The sequence below is a fragment of the Vigna angularis genome, chromosome 10, assembly GCF_016808095.1.
Source record: "Vigna angularis cultivar LongXiaoDou No.4 chromosome 10, ASM1680809v1, whole genome shotgun sequence".
Taxonomy (NCBI): Eukaryota; Viridiplantae; Streptophyta; class Magnoliopsida; order Fabales; family Fabaceae; genus Vigna; species Vigna angularis.
Genome location: NC_068979.1, coordinates 17,896,563 through 17,913,346, shown reverse-complemented (window position 1 = coordinate 17,913,346; position 16,784 = coordinate 17,896,563). Strand labels below are relative to the sequence as shown.

The following is a 16,784-nucleotide window of genomic DNA, read 5'->3' as shown; positions in this document are numbered from 1 at the left end:
AAAATTGAATAAAATTTTAAAATTAATTTGATAGACTAAACTGAATAATATAATTATTCAAATGAATCCATCCATAGTTTAAGTAAACTAGATGAAACAAGTTACTGTAAATTGTTTACACCATATACATTTTTTGGATTATTATTAACAAAAACACAATTATTTTAAATACTATTTAAGAGTTCTACCTAAGAATAACTCCATTCAATGAGTGAAATGTGAATACACTCTTGTTCCATAATAACAAGTGTCCTCCACATATTCCAAAATATCACCCAACTACATGGTGTCATTTATGCACATCATGGAATTTCAACTGCAAGTTTGTGGTTCTGTTTTCACAATTTGTGAATTGTTTTAAGTCTTTGGTCACCTATAAATAGGTCTTCCTCGGTGGTATGAGAGTGGGATCGAAGGCTTAACGTGCGTAAGCATCTTGATGAAGCTCGCCGAAACTTCGTGGTAGTCCAAGAGATGTGGCGACTACAATAGAGGGTTCCAACGCGTGACGCTCCCTGCCAGTGATGACTAGGTCTGATGAAAAAGACTGGTGATGCAAGAGTCATGGAAGCATGAGATGGTTGCGGCAGTTGGCGTAGAGACGACATGATGTCTCCTTTCGAAGAGAACCCACTCAGGTAAAGCTCGGACAACCGAGGAGCTCGAAAAGCTTAGGCAACTGAGGAAGAGTTCGACAAGCTCGGATATCTAAGATGAAGCTCGACAAGGGAGCTCAGTAAGCTCGGCCAGAGAAAGATATTCAAAATATCTCTATCACCTCCTCTCAAGTTGGGCATGGAGTTACAGGCCAAGCTTGGAAAGAACACTCTCAAAAACTATAGGAATGCAAGAAAAGTGGAGGAGAATGTCTCTCACAAATTGAAGGAAGAAAAAGAAATAAGAAGATGAAGATGGGCTTCTGGGTTTTTACTTTATGCACCCCATTTAATTTCAACACCTCTTTATGAGAAAAAAAGAAGAAGGATTATGCATAATTTAGGTTTATGTTTTTGGAGAAAAGAAGAACCTTTTTGTGTTTTTAATAAGTTTCCCCCTTACGTGGAAGAACGAGAAATAGAGTAAGTGTAGATGAAGAGTTGATCTTAAAAGATGAAGTTGACATGGTGAATGATGCAGTGGACCATTATCAAGTACTTTGAATAGTTGTTCATAAACCAATCTTAAATATTTAAGACTGTAAGGGTGCAAGTAATGTTACTCAATTACTCAAAGGAAAATTTTTAAAATTTTGTTTGAGTGAATCAAATAAAATTTTTAAACGAAAAGAAAGTAATTATTTTTTTATGGCTTTTCACATAACTAAGTTGTTTTCTAGAATCTTCATTTGAAATATAAGTTGTTTTTAGGTGAAACCAATGTGATTTTGTATGTTACATTCATAAGGAATGGAAATAGTATATTACTATACCAAAACAATACATGAGAAACTTAGGAATTTTTGAAATTATGACTTCAAACGAGTGAATATCCCTTATGATACTAATTCTAAATTAAAAAAAAAATAATGGAGAATCTATTTCTAATCTCAGTATGCCTAGATAATTAGGAGCTTATTACATTTGATGAGTTTTCTAGACCAAATATTACTTATGCAGTAAGTAGACTGAGAAGATACATTTATTATTCTAATTGGGAATATTGATATACACTTGCAAGACTTATGAGATATTTAAAAGGTTCAATGAATTATGTTGTTGAATATAGTGGATTTCCTATTATACTAGAAGAGTACATTGATTTTAATTGGATCTCTGATTCAGATGAGACCAAATGCAGTAGTGGTTATGTATTCACAATTGGTAGTGGTTCGATTACATGAAGATCCGTCGAATAAACTATTATTGCAAGATCAACAATGAAATTTGAGTTTGTTGATCTGGAAATGACTAGTAGTGAAGTTGAATGGTTGACGAACTTCTTAGCTACGATTCCACTCGGATGAAACCAACCCCTTTTGTGTCAATACATTGTGATTTCCAATCAGTAATAGCTATAACTAAAAACAAAAACTACAGTGAAAATAAGAGACATATACAATTGAGAAATAATTGGATAACATAACTACTAAAGAGTGGACCATTCTGTTGATTATATGAAGTCAAAATGAAGTCTAGCAAATCCTCTATAAAAAATCCTAGGAAGTTATGTGATGTGATTTTAGAAACATTGAGATAAATGAGACTTAAGCCACTTGCAAACAAACAAGGGATGATAACCCAACCTTTCTGGTTGAAGATCCCATTAATAAGGTTCATATAAATAAAAACAAGTTAGTTGTTAGTTTTGATAGCATTAATATCAAGCACACGCATGACCTAATAAGTGCATCACAACAACAGTAAAAATTGTGAAGGTATATTATGATTGATAAACCGCTAATATACATTAAGAGCTTTTGGTTCATATAATTTGTTATACAAACTACATTGTGCGTTAAGTTTCTCAATTTAGAACTGGTTAGCTTGCTATACCAGCTCTGATGCATTACATCTATCTGAGACTCATGATTTCTTTTTTCATTTTTTCTATATCTCATTTTGCAATACGTGTGAGATTATTATAAAAATTGAATTTAACAATATATATTTCAAAATATTTCCCAACTGCATAATGTCATATGTGTACATCATGGAGCTTCAACCCAAGTTGCGATTCTATTTCCACAATTTATGAATTATTTTAAGTCTCTGACTACCTATAAATAGGTGTTCTTTCTCACCTCCAAAAGGACACATATCTCATATATCTCTTCTTTCACTCTCAGTTGTACTTTTCTCTTCTCTTTATCTTGAATACTAGATTTATATTTACATTTTAAGAAAATTCTTCTTGCTAGTTTTAAATTTCTTAATATATATATATAGATGTTTATGTTATATCTAGAGATTTATACATATATTATGGATAAATCCTTAAAATTAGTGATCATTTTAGCCTCAAAAATCCAATTTAGTTGGGTTTTTATCAAATTCTCCAACATTTATAAGAATAACTACATCATCAGATAGTGAAATGTGAACACACTCTTATTCCTAAATAATAAGTGTCCCTTACCGTCCAACTCTTTACACAGCCTTCAATATTCGCTTCAACTTTCATGAATTAATTATTGGAACTTGAGAAGAGAAGACTGAACGCATATGTGGATAAGAGGATTACGCACTGCACGTGTGGATAAGAGGATTACGCACTGCATGTGTGAATGTTGAACTATATTGCTCACTATACAAACTTTTCTACAAAGCTTTATAATATATTTTCTTTTCTATACCATTATTCACCGCATCACTGTCTTTTTTTTACACTCTTTTTTTTCATTGTAGACTATATAGATGAGTTTTAGAATACAGTTTCTAGAAAAATCCTTGCATTAAATGGTATTATTCATTTCAGACAATCTTATTATTCTATCCAAGTCAAAATATCTACAATGTAATAAGACTAAGTCTTTGAGATAAGTTTTATATACAAAAATGAAAACTAACAAGAATAATCAAATCCAATATATTTTTTGGGTTTCATTTCAAATGTCATTTATTCATAATTTCTTTTACTTGTTTATTTATCAATTTTGAATTTGAAGATAATTTTATTTTACCAATCGGTCCTTTACTCTAACAATTTTTTAGTTAATTTACCCTCATGAAGAAAAATAAATTGATTATACTAAAAAATAGGAGAGAATAAAGGGAATGTCCCGTTCTTGTATAGAGTGCATTAATATTTTTCAATACTTATAATTATAGTAATACATAGTAACATTGCCTCAGTTACACTATTTATAAATGAAGAGAACAATTCAAACAAGTTACACTACGTTTAACGGGCCCCTCTTTAAATATGAATAAGAAAACTTTGGGAAGCTAGTGATCCGGCTCTTAGTAGCAGTGACAGTAGTATTAAGAGTCTTTTAGTTGTCGCATCCACTTTGGATGCATTCTTATTTATGTATTAAATGAGGTGTCGAAATAACAAAACCCCTTTTCATTTGTTGTTGCATTGCATCTAATTAGGTTGGTTCTACACCTCATTGGGTCATTATTAAGAACAGTTGGTTGCAATAGGAATTTTTAAATAATGCATCATTATCAATACCCTCTGAAGCCAAGCTTAAACTAGAAAGTTTATTTAGACAGCATCTCTCTACTTGCTTTTGTCGCCATTTTACAAACGGAAGCATTGCTGCTATTCACATCGTTAGCTGTAAATTGTCTCCTGAAGACATCATTAGGGTATTAAATAACTAACGGGATCAAACCACCAAAGCTCCAGCTTGTCACCCGTCCACCAAGATTAAAGGCCATCAATAAATGTAATAATAAAATACACAATCCCCAGCTGCCAATTATTGCACCGGTAATCATAATTTCCAGCAAAAATTAAGGTTCTAAGAAAGAATCCAAATCATGCTAATTGACGAAGTAAAATAAAAATCTAAAAGTGATAGATATAATATTTTATATAACTCAAAAGGTATGCTGAAATAACTTAACTCGGCTTAATTCCAGATATTAAAAATTACAAGATTGAAAATACCATTAAGCAAGAAAATACATGACCCTATCCTCCAATGATTTGCCATTACTTGTAAACAAAATTACAAGCCGCAGAGAGTTAATCATTCTTCATCAATAAATCAAACAATTTACAAGTACGAATTCTTAAGATGAGCTACATGGAGAGAAATAAAAGGAAAGGGGAAATGGATTTATACATAAACAATGAGTTGTTGTCATCCCTGACAAGCTTGAGTGATAGACTGAAAACCTTCCAACAATATTTTATATTGCTTTGTCAAGGGCTTCTTCTTTAACTTGTACGACTAAACAATCAAAAGGATCCAGATCAACTGATTATAGTTTTACAGTGGAATTCTTAATTTTCCAATTCTCACCTTAGCAAGCCTTTCTCTTATCGACTCTTAAGTGGATGTTATACCATTTCTTCTTCTTTGGCCGATCTCTTGTACTCCTCTTCTCTCTTGTTTGGCCATCTTCTTTGTTTTCCTTGGAAGAACTTTTACTTCTGCTCTTACTTGTACTCCGTTTAAAGGGAGTAATAGTGTATGATGCATGTATTTCATTCCTATGCTTCAGTAGTTCGTCAATCTGCAAAGGAATAAATAGCAAAACTTCAGTGTTTTCCATTTTTGATGAATTTTTGCCCCAAAGAGGGGGTCGGTGGAATGCTGCACAAAAAACCGTTTTAAAATAAGAACTCACTGATTGAATTTCATGTGCATATCTACTTGTCATCTCTGAGAATTGAGCCAGAACCTACAAAGACCCCGCATGAGATTTGACGAAAAGTAATATAATTATACCCATACAGATCAAGTGCCCACCTCTCGATATTCTGCCTCAAACTTTGATATTTCGGCCCTTTTAGACAAGATTTGAGCTTCTATACTTCTTAAATTTTCTTTTTCTTCACTAAAAGGTGCAGCACATAGGGCTTCTATTGTATAATTTGCACTTTTGAAAAAGTTGTCACCTAGAAGAAATTTGACGGTCAATTCATGTGGCAAAAATTACAGTAACCAACATAACAAGCAGCACTGGCTCACTGGGTTAAAAGTAGGCATTTACCATAAACAGCAAATACATGGGTACCAGCCTTCAATTCATTTAATTCACAAGGCTGAAACCCATCCAGCTTTCTGAAAAACGATGTATCTGGATCCTTAGCAGCAGCTATCTATAGAGAAATAATTCAACAGCCAATTTTTTTTAAAATGAAAATGGATAGACAAAATTTAAATTAAATACTATCTTGTGAAAGTTGCCACTCACAGAGTTCATTGTTTGGTCCAATCTATAAACAGGAAACCCAAGAAAGAACATCCCAGCAGAGGTAACCTTCCCTGTTTTTGCACTGTCTTCCTACAACAACAATTAGTAATGTACTAATGTCACGGAATGCTCAAAAATCAAAATACAAAAGAGAAAAAAAGTATGCCGATGAAATAATTACGCAAGAGCCATTGAAATCCAACGAATAACCATTACATCAGAAATAATTAATTCCTCTGAGAAAAATACAAGCATTGTGTTTCACAAACACACAGAAAATGTATAATACCTGGAGTGCAAGACTTAAACCACCATTGTCTTCCTGATCAAAATATAGTAACTGTGGAAAGATAATCAAGGTATCAAACACCATACAAAGAGATCATTTATCAATTGACCATATTAATGATTTTAAATATTAAAATTATATGAAAATCATCTAGAACATTAGTATAAACACACACATAATTGTTTTACAATATACGAGGAAAGGAGAATACTTTTGAAACTGTAAAAGCAGCGCACAAAAATAAATTACACACCCAAGGGATAATTCAATTTTTTGAAATGAAGAAATCGAATAAATTTGCAAGAGTTCAAGGTCAAAGTTCCCTAAGAGAGCAAATCATTGTAGTGAAATAGAATCAATCACCTTGCTAATTGAGAGCATTTAGAATCTCAAGTAACATAAGCTCCCTAATATGCACTAAATTAAAAAAAGCTAACCGTTAGTCTTGCAGTTGCATTGGGAACACCCAATCCCACAAACTAATCTTACAAGAAAGAGACAGAGAACTCTTGTGTAGAAACCAGTTTCCATAAGGCGCAAATAAAGATCTTAATATTGTCTGGTTGAGCATTACACTTGCTCAATATTTCTTGAATGAGAGAGATGAAATTCTAACCTTGAACTTGCTTTTGTCTGATGAATGTACTCGACAAACAAATCCAGCTCGTGCTTCCTCTTCTGTTATTGTAACTGAATAGAAGTGTGCACATTGCTTCTCAACCTGTAAGATGAAACCACCAAAACAAGAACAAATATAAGAAAACTATGACTAAAAAGGGATCAATGAATTAAAATAATAGGCAGCTCACCCTTTTAGATACATAATGACCTAATGGAAGCGGACGAATGGTCACTAAACCATTGAGTGCCTCTTCCAAAACAGATGCAGATACAGTTGTCTTAATTGGCACACCAAGTTTACTGTCATTCATGAAGAAAATGAATGATGAAAAGGAGGGAAAAGTTAAAAAACACAAAGAAATATGTAGCAATGTTCTAAGCATTCAACAAAGAAAAGAAATTGAGAGTGAAGAGGCAGAGAAGCACATTCAATCTTGGTACCTAAAAAGCGCTGCAAACATTGTATTGACAGCCCCCAAACTTGAAAGATCTAACTCCAACTCTTGGTTGTCTGATTCAACAGCCTATCATAGACATGACAGTTCATATCAGATGATCCATGGTAAGAGGTTTGAAACTAATTTTTCAGCAATAATGTTTGGAAACAAATTTGGGACGAAATTGGAATCTTCAATAAGCAATGAAAAACGCAAATCAGAATAAATAATGACCATCCTAAAGTCTTAATGATTCGAAATAGTAAGAAATCTTCTATAACCTCAAAGCCAGCCGAGTCATATTGACGCCGTTTGTCAGGATCTGAGAGGATATTATAAGAAAAGGTAACCTCTTTAAACATATCAGCTGCTTTAGGATCATTTGCATTCTTGTCCGGATGATATCTGAAATGAAATTGATTTAGCTAATCAATAAATTAACCATCCCTGCCGGAGCTTTAGATGAAAGTAAGACAGGAAGGAAGAACAGTCAATTAGAGTAACTATATACACCAGAAAGAATACTTTGTTTGGACAAATTTTTCTACAAGGACTTCTAGGAAAGAAAAATAAGAAGAAAAAGTGAAATGAGTTTCTCCAAAAGTTAAAATTAGTTTTTTTATAAGCTAGTTTGTTGAAGCTCTCTCATATGACTTCCCTAAATTCATAATTTTTAACTTGTACATAAGCTAATTTTAACTTCGACAATTTCACTTTTTATTCTTATTTTTCTCTCCTAGAAGTCCTTATGAAGAAGTTCATTCCATATAATTCTAGGAAAACACCTTTAATACATAAAATTTTACTGGAAGCTGTTAGGTGCTTTGTATCAGATGCATGATGACATGATCAGTGATTCAGAGGCTTCGTTCCTACATTATTTGTAAAGGATTATTTGACCTTATCAACAGGAGCAATTAGCAAGTATGAAAAACAAAAAACATTCAGGTTCTCCGCCTGTAATCAAATGAATCTTTTCCAGAGCTCTACTTTATGATTTTTAACGGCCTTATTTCTCTTTCCTTTCTGCAACTAATATGAACTATACCATCTAAAATTGATTCTAACACCATAATAAGTTCCGCAACAAATAAAAGTATAAAACGACCTTTTTATGTACCTTCCATACAATTAAGCATAAATAATATCAACCACAAAAGGAAAGCTCAGAAGACTACTTTTACCAATCATCTACTCTACAATGCAGGTTATAAACTGGGTGGTCACCATTTCATCACAATCCTTGATATTGTAGGAAATTGCGTAAAATTGCAGAAAAATGAAGCCGATGCAGCTGCAATTGCGACGTTTTAGCCGAAACCGTGATCACACACCTTTCAATAAAACCTTGAAAAGAATATTACACACAGACACACTCATACACATATATATTAAAAAAAGTATGACCAAGATTTAGCAAGGGGTTCGGCAGCTTTGTCAAAGTCTAGACCAAAGTGACTACAGCAGCGTATTCTGAGAATTAAAATAAAACGTATTCTTTTCGTAACTAACATTAGCATCATCTAGATGACCGATTTAAGGAAGAAGAACACGTTTCACCCACATAATTAACAATATCCAAAAATCCTAATCCAATATATAATAACAGCAGCAACTCCACTATTATCTTCATTCTCAACACACTCAAACCAAACAACACCACAAATTCAAAAAACCACAGAGCAACACCGCGAGAGGGGATTCGAAACGCACTTGAGCGCCATTTTTCGGTACGCGGTTTTGATTTCCTGATCCGTAGAGTTGCGCGAGACCCCAAGGACCTCGTAGGGGTCCCGCCGGAGCTGCTTCTCGCCGCCGTCATGCTTCTCCGACTTCGAGCGGTGTCCCGGCATCATGCCTCGCGTTCAAACGAAACGACGTCGTGAGCGCGCGTGCTACCCGGTCTTCGTCAAAACCCTAAAACTCGGGAACAGAGAGAGAAGAATCTCAGGCAGAATCGAGATCGAAACGAGAAGGTTGGGGAGGAAGAGGTATTTTCCCGCGCCAGTGAGTCACGGGGAAGAGGAGAGGTTGAAGAAGCATTGAAAAGGTGTGACGGTGGCGGTGACGGTGAGATCCAGAAAGTGGACCATGGACCCTCCAAGCTGAAGCTTAGCTGCGGAGGAAGAGAGAGAAAAACACAAGAAGAGACAAGAAGAAGAGAAGAAATTGGAGGGGAAATTAAGAAATTTGGTTATTTTATTTTTTAATTTAAAATTTTAAAAATAGTTTTTTATTCCATTTAAACTTGATGCGGTTTTGAAAATGAGTGGCGTTACAGGTAAAGTACGCGGTGCGTAACGCGCACGGGGAGGTCGACGTTTGATAACTCCGTTTCAACTGATCCGAGTGCAGTGGATTTAGAGAGGGATTTGTTGCATTAAATTGTGGTAAATACGTTTTAAAAAGGTGGTGTTTAGTTAATTAAGCTGAAAACAAAAATTGATGCTGTCATTAATGTCTTTCTATTCTGGAGTCACCTGTTTGTTAATCTACTTTTGTTTTTATTATTTTAGTGGGAAACAACATTTTGGGCTATGCTTCTTTATTTTAAATTAATTTAATTAGAATAGATTTACGGAAGAGTTACCAGAATCCTCTGTTTTAAATTAAATATAAATAAATAAACAATTACGAGTGATCAATTTAAGTATAAATTAATTAATAAATACAATTAATTTTTCTTGTTTAATGGTATAATTTCTTAATTATTCTTTATGTAACTGTGATTTTATTTTCATGGTTCTAGTCAAAACAACGTTTGTATTGACTTTTTAGTAAGTGTAAAATTAATTAATTATATTTGAATATAAAGTATTATGTAATACATTCTTTATAGAACACTGGTTTTATTGAAATAAAAAATATTAAATGAGTTTCCGGTTTGTTTTCTTTTCAATAAACTTTTTTTTTAATTACACAATCTAATTCATTCCCACTTTATTTACCCAATTCAAGCATTTTCTTTTATCATTGAATTGAGTTTTTTTCTTCCTTTTTGTTATGGCTGTCAGAAGAGAAGATCCGAATTCGATTAACTGAGTAGAATTCTAATATATTTTCTTAAAATATTTTTTAAAATAATAATAATAATAAGATGTATTAACAAAACATCAAATAAAAATAATATATTAATAAATCGGCATTAATAATTTTAGATATTAATGAAATAATATAAATAAATAATAACAAATTTAGTTATTTTCAAATTAATATATTAGTAGAAAAGTAAAATATGGCTGTCAGAAGAGAAGATCCGAATTCGATTAACTGAGTAGAATTCTAATATATTTTCTTAAAATATTTTTTAAAATAATAATAATAATAAGATGTATTAACAAAACATCAAATAAAAATAATATATTAATAAATCGGCATTAATAATTTTAGATATTAATGAAATAATATAAATAAATAATAACAAATTTAGTTATTTTCAAATTAATATATTAGTAGAAAAGTAAAATATTTGAATGTTTTAAATTCATTATTATTATTATTGGTAAATTTATGATATTATCATTAGTAATGTTTTTTCTTAAAATTTTATTTAAATAATAAATGTAAAGAACTAATAATTTAACAATTGATAAAATTTATTATGATTAACATTAAAAATAAATTGTATTATAAAATATTACTATTAATTTAAATATGTTATTAACATAAGTTAGTAAATTTATTATTATTAGTTTCTAACATATCTTTAGAATATATATTAATTTATTTGATCGCTTATTATTATTAATACATTTATAAACGAATGATTAATACATCTATAAATCTATTATTGAGTTCAAATTTAATTTATGGTTCTTAATTTATGAACTTTTACAAAATGTAAACAAGGGTGAAGTACAATGTTATTCACATAATCTTGAAGGACATGACCTAGTGATATAAAAAGAATTGGGGAAAATTTGGAGATAAAAAAGCTTAGTAATCTAAAATTGCAAGAGTATTATCATTTTCAAGTATACGTGATGATTGTAACTATTTTCACACATGACTTTGGAGTACACGTGAGAGGTGTCACTTTTAAAAATATGTAATGCTTACAATTACTTTACATGTGCTTTGAACAAATTAAGAAAAGAAAATAGCACATAAAAAGTTTACATCTTCAATGTGTCACTTTAAAAATAATGTGCTCGTGCAATTACTTGCACATGTTACTTTTTAGCATATGTGAATGGTGTAACTACTTTACATGTTTTTTTCTTAAATTAAGCAAATTCTTATATGTCACTTCAAATTCAAGAAAACAACATGTCATAACTAAAATTGCGATGACAAATAAGAAAAACTTTTATAAAAACATATTTATAAAAAGGAGTAGTTGTCATAGTTTATTGAGGAACATTTTGAAAAATCTAAAAAATAAAATCTACGAAACCAAATTAAGTTTGAAGAGTTGGTTAGATGATTTCCTTCCATCAAGTGGATAAAACTAAAGTTATTTATAAAATACTTGTATTCTAAAAAAAATCATATATGTTTGAACATAAACCACCACTGATGCTCGTTAGGCCTTCGCTAACATTAGGATTCCTTTTTTTCTATCATTAATGTTCGAACGGGAACCACCATCGACAAACTCTATCGCACCACCGTGATAATAGTATTGCCGCCACAACCTTAGACTGAAATCAACACCAACACCCTTGTACAACGACTATCAAGAGTTGGCGTTTCTGTTTGTGTTTCTTCTCTTATTCTTCTTCAATTTTATTAATTTGCAAGATCGAAGATGCGAAATTGAATTCGCAAGGACTTCTGTCACTGCTATTGTTACTGACAATGCTTGCGAGAAGTGTTAAGGCTCTCAATCAAAGATGTCGTAAGCAATTTCCAACAACACAAGTGCAATTCAACTCACCACTATCATTATTTTTTAGGTTTAATAGGTTCGGAAGTCCCTATATTTGCGGGTTCGTTTCAATTGGGTCTTCCAATTTTGAAAATGATCAATTGGGTCTCTAATTTGGTCAATCTGATTCAATAATAGGATCTTCGTTAAATGCAGTTAACGACGTTAACTTTGTTATCAAGTGGCAAGCTGAGGCATCCAGGTGGCATCCTTCGTGGATTTTTAACATTTTTAATTGTTAAATATATTAATAAATGAAAATATAATTATAAATTATTAAACATATTAAATTATTAAACATATTAAGCAATGTTTCCTATTTTGGGGTAGCTTCTGTCTGAGAAATTAGGGAAATCTGCGAAGTTAGGGTTCGTTGCTGGAAATGGCATTGTGCTGGCATTTGGGGAGCATCGCTTTTGCGTGAGAAATTACTTAGACATAAGCTTTCGTTGTATAAAATTGTAGTGATCTATCGGTGGTTTTGAGTAGAAGCAGGTAATTTTTGGCGGTGAATCACGTGGAAGAGTTTCACGAAGGTCGTTGGAGGTGTAGCACGTGTCTAGGTTAGTAAATGTTTACTTCTTTGCATAATTTTGACAATGACGCATGGTCAGTCGTGGTCCCCCATGTTCGAAGTGGTGTGGTAGTGTGTTATTTATGTTGTTGTAGAAATTGGTGTTGAAAGTGGTCCCCCATGTTTGAAGTGCCGTAGTAGACCGTAATTGTTGTTATGCTTTATATTGGTGTTGCAATGTTACAATATGGTCCCCCATGTTTGTTTCTTGTGCTTTTTGTTTTGTTTAAGTTATGTTGTAGTTGGTCCCTGTGTTTCCTTGTCCTGCTTCTAATTTTATATAATTTTTGTTGTCGTTGTCGTCTTATTATTTTATAGGATATATACTGTTATAGTGTATTACATGGAGGATCATTTTGAAGTTGTTTTCCACCATGGAGGTCACTTCATAAACGATGGGCCACTTAAGTATGAGGGGGAAAGTACAACTTTGTCTTTTGACCTAGACGTGTGGAGTTACTTCATTATAGTCAGTGTAGTAAAAGGACTTGGATATGATGAATTTAAGGAGTTGTGGTATTGTGTAGGGGGGGTTCTGTGTTAGATGATAGGTTAGAGGCTTTGTTTGATGATAGAGGAGCCATGCACATGATGATGACCTTAGCTAGGCTAAATGGAGAAGTTCATTTATTTGTTGTTGACACAGTGTGTGAACCTGAGATCGTACACTTGTTAGAAAATGTTCCACATAATATAGATGAAGAAGAAGTTCAACCTGTGATGCATGATAATGATGATGGTGAGTGTGAACAAGTTCATGATGAGTGTCAGGAGGTAGGTGATGGTGAGTGTGAAGTTCCTGTTTCAGAAGAAAGAGCTGAGGGAGATGATGTTGTAGAAGGTCAAATTGAAGCTGAATGTGATGTGGGTGAGTCCGAAAGAGATGATGTTATAGAAGGTCAAATTGAAGCTGAATGTGATGTGGGTGAGTCCGAAAGAGATGATGTTGTAGAAGGTGAAATTGAAGCTGAATGTGATGTGGGTGAGTCCGAAAGAGATGATGTTGTAGAAGTTCAAATTGAAGTTGAATGTGATGTGGGTGAGTGTGAAAGAAATGATGTTGTAGGAGGTGAAATTGAAGTTGAATGTGATGTGGGTGAGTCTGAAAGAGATGATGTTGTAGGAGGTCAAATTGAAGTTGAATGTGATGTGGGTGAGTCTGAAAGAGATGATGATGTTGTAGGAGGTGAAATTGAAGTTGAATGTGATGTGGGTGAGTCTGAAAGAGATGATGTTGTAGGAGGTGAAATTGAAGTTGAATGTGATGTGGGTGAGTTTGAAAGAGATGATGTTGATGTTCGTAGTTGGAGTTGTAGTTGTGAGGATGCCAATGTTGATTGCAATGTGGATGTTCCTAGTATGGATGACCTAGTTGACTATGATATCCAAGAAGAGGTAGGGCATGGAGTTGGGAATTGGTTTGGTGAAATTGAAGTTGATGTGCAAGATGATAGACCATCACGGACTCGCATTTCTGATAGTGATGTTGAGGATGGTATAAATACTGAGAATGATAGAGGTCTGTCTGATGATAATTGGGAATCAGAAGAATTGGTTAGTGGAGGAGAAAGTGATGGAGAAGATGATGAGGAAGAAAGTTATGGAAAGTTTGTAACATTTACTATGCCTAAAACAATGGTGGATTACAAGTGGGATTTGGACACTTATTTTGCTAACAAGCAAGATATTCTAGATGCCATAAAAACATATGCAGTAGAAAATGGGAGAAATCTAACATATGTTAAAAATGATAAGAAGAGAATTAGAGTGAAGTGTATGGGTGCTAAAGGAAAGTGCCCCTGGATGGCATATTGTGGTTATATGAATGCAGTACGAACGTGGCAATTAAGGACTGTTGTTGACAACCACACTTGTAGTAGAGAGCACAAAGTCAAATTACTTAATTCCAAATGGCTGAGTAAGAGGTTGGAGAAAATCGTGAGAGAAAATCCCAAAGTCAAGGTAGGGGAAATTCGTGACAAGATAAGTAGAAAGTGGAATGTTGGTGTATCTAGATCCATGGCTTTTAGAGCAAAGTCCATTGCTTCAGACCATGTTGATGGATGTTTCAAAGAACAATATAAAAAGATCTATGATTATGCGAATGAGCTCTTAGCTCGTAATCCTGGATCCACAGTGAAGGTGGAAGTGGAAGAGAATGTCGATGGCCATATTTTCAAGAGGTTCTATGTTTGTCTTAAGGCCTGCAAGGACAGTTTTGTGTCCTGCAGGCCAATTATAGGACTGGATGGTGCTTTTTTAAAAGGTAAATATGGTGGTGAATTGCTAACTGCTATTGCAAGAGACGCAAATGACCAGATGCTACCTCTAGCATATGCCATTGTGGAAGTAGAGAATAAAGAAACATGGAAATGGTTTCTGGAACTTGTGGATGAAGACATTGGTGGGGAGGCAGTACATGCATCATTGACATTCATATCAGATCAACAAAAGGTTATTCACATGCCCTTTTTTCCTAAAAACATATTAAACATTTTTATTATTATTGATATGAGACCTTTAACAACACTGTCAATTTCAAATTACAGGGCTTAATGCAAGCTTTTGAAGAAGTGCTCCCTACAGTTGATCATCGGTTTTGTGTTAGGCACCTTTACTCAAATTTCAGGAAAAAATTCCCTTCAAAGCAGCTAAAGCGGATGATGTGGAAGGCAGCTACAACAACTCATCCACAAGCCTGGGAAACCGAAATGAGAAAATTAAAGGAAGTGAATCTCGAGGCCTTCAAATACCTTATAAAAATTCCTCCCAGGTATGATGATATTTCCTAATCTCTTGAAATGTGATTCAATTCATAGTTGTGGAAGTGGCAGACTGTGATACCCATATTTCCTAATCTCTTGAAATGTAGATACTGGTCACGATCAAGGTTTACCACCAATGCTAAGTGTGATACTTTGGTAAACAACATGTCAGAGGCATTCAACAGTGTATTGCTGCATACAAGGTCAAAGCCAATCATAACCATGTTGGAGGATATCCGCCTTTACTTGATGAACAGATGGGCAACAAACCGAACAAAATTAGCCTCATTGTCTAGGATGATTTGTCCAAAAATCAAGAGTAGACTTAATAAGGAGTCCCAGCTAACCAAATTTTGGATTCCTAGGTAACCATAATATATTTTCATTTATCATGTGTTCAACATTTTAAGTGTATGTGTACTTTCTGAATTTTAATTGTGTTTTTTCAGATGGTCAGCACTGCAGCTGTTCGAAGTTCGTCATGTGTCCCAAGCTGGCGACAAGTTTATAGTTGGTATAGACGAAGTTGAATGCACATGCAGGAAATGGGCTATCTCGGGCATTCCATGTTGTCATGCGTTGGCTGTTATGAAGTTTCTGAATTTAGATGCAGATGACTTCATCCCTGTTTGTTTTAGGAAGTCAACATACGAAGAAATGTACTCTTCCATTGTGTATCCAATTAATGGTCAGAATATGTGGGAAATTACCCCATATAATGATGTGCTCCCTCCAAAAAAGAGAATATTGCCAAGGAGGCCCCAAGAAGAAAAGAAGGTTGCAGGAATGGGAGTTAGTCAAGGACGAAACAAGAATGAGGAAGGGTGGTATACATAAAAGATGTGGCATTTGTAAGGAGCTGGGTCACAACAGAACTTCTTGCCAGAAATCAACCCAAGATGGTGAAGTCAACCCTAACCAAACACAACAAAGCAACCCAACAAATGAAGAAAACATACCATCATCAAATCAGCCTTAAGCAAGCAAGCTACAACCAATTCTGATGTTTACTGGCACAATTGCAGCAGTCGTTTTTTGTACCTTGTAATGATGTAAAAAATTATGATGTTGAACCTTTTCTGATTAATACCAGTTTGCTGTAATGTCAACTTTGCTTTTATGGAATGTTATCTTTGCTTTTATGGAATGATTCATACCAGTTTGTTATAAGCTTTTGTTATTTAAGAAGTTTTGTCTTTAGCTTCCTGTGTTTGTAGTGATTACTTCTTTAAGAAGTTTTTTTATCTCTGTGTTTGCAACACAAGGAATAACTCAGGGTTAATGGGATGACCTGATGAGTCTAATTTAAAATATCAGCAGCTCATAACTCAAAGCTCTCAAATGTAAAGCTGAAGCCAATAGTATCTCAGCAATTTATCTGTGGTCTGAACAGGATAACAATGTTGTAATTTAGC

General features: G+C 33.6%; 1 protein-coding gene across 5 annotated transcripts; it reads right to left on the bottom strand.

Moving 5' to 3' along the window:
- Positions 1-4,572: 4,572 nt before the first annotated feature.
- On the bottom strand, positions 4,573-9,351 carry LOC108336025 (chaperone protein dnaJ 16). Of its 5 annotated transcripts, XM_017572309.2 has the most exons (12): positions 8,874-9,347; positions 7,442-7,565; positions 7,165-7,247; positions 6,912-7,023; positions 6,719-6,823; positions 6,103-6,153; positions 5,814-5,903; positions 5,610-5,718; positions 5,366-5,514; positions 5,244-5,297; positions 4,916-5,129; positions 4,573-4,843 (listed from the first exon to the last, which is right to left on the bottom strand). In XM_017572309.2, exons 1-11 carry the CDS (start codon positions 9,014-9,016, stop codon positions 4,917-4,919), a joined length of 1,233 nt encoding a protein of 410 aa, XP_017427798.1. In that variant the 5' UTR covers positions 9,017-9,347; the 3' UTR covers positions 4,573-4,843; position 4,916. The 5 variants fall into 5 exon arrangements, with proteins under 5 accessions (XP_017427798.1, XP_017427796.1, XP_052725589.1 ...); XM_017572307.2 differs by having other exon boundaries at positions 4,573-5,129; positions 8,874-9,348; XM_052869629.1 differs by adding an exon at positions 7,946-8,032 and having other exon boundaries at positions 4,573-5,297; positions 8,874-9,014.
- Positions 9,352-16,784: the final 7,433 nt, after the last annotated feature.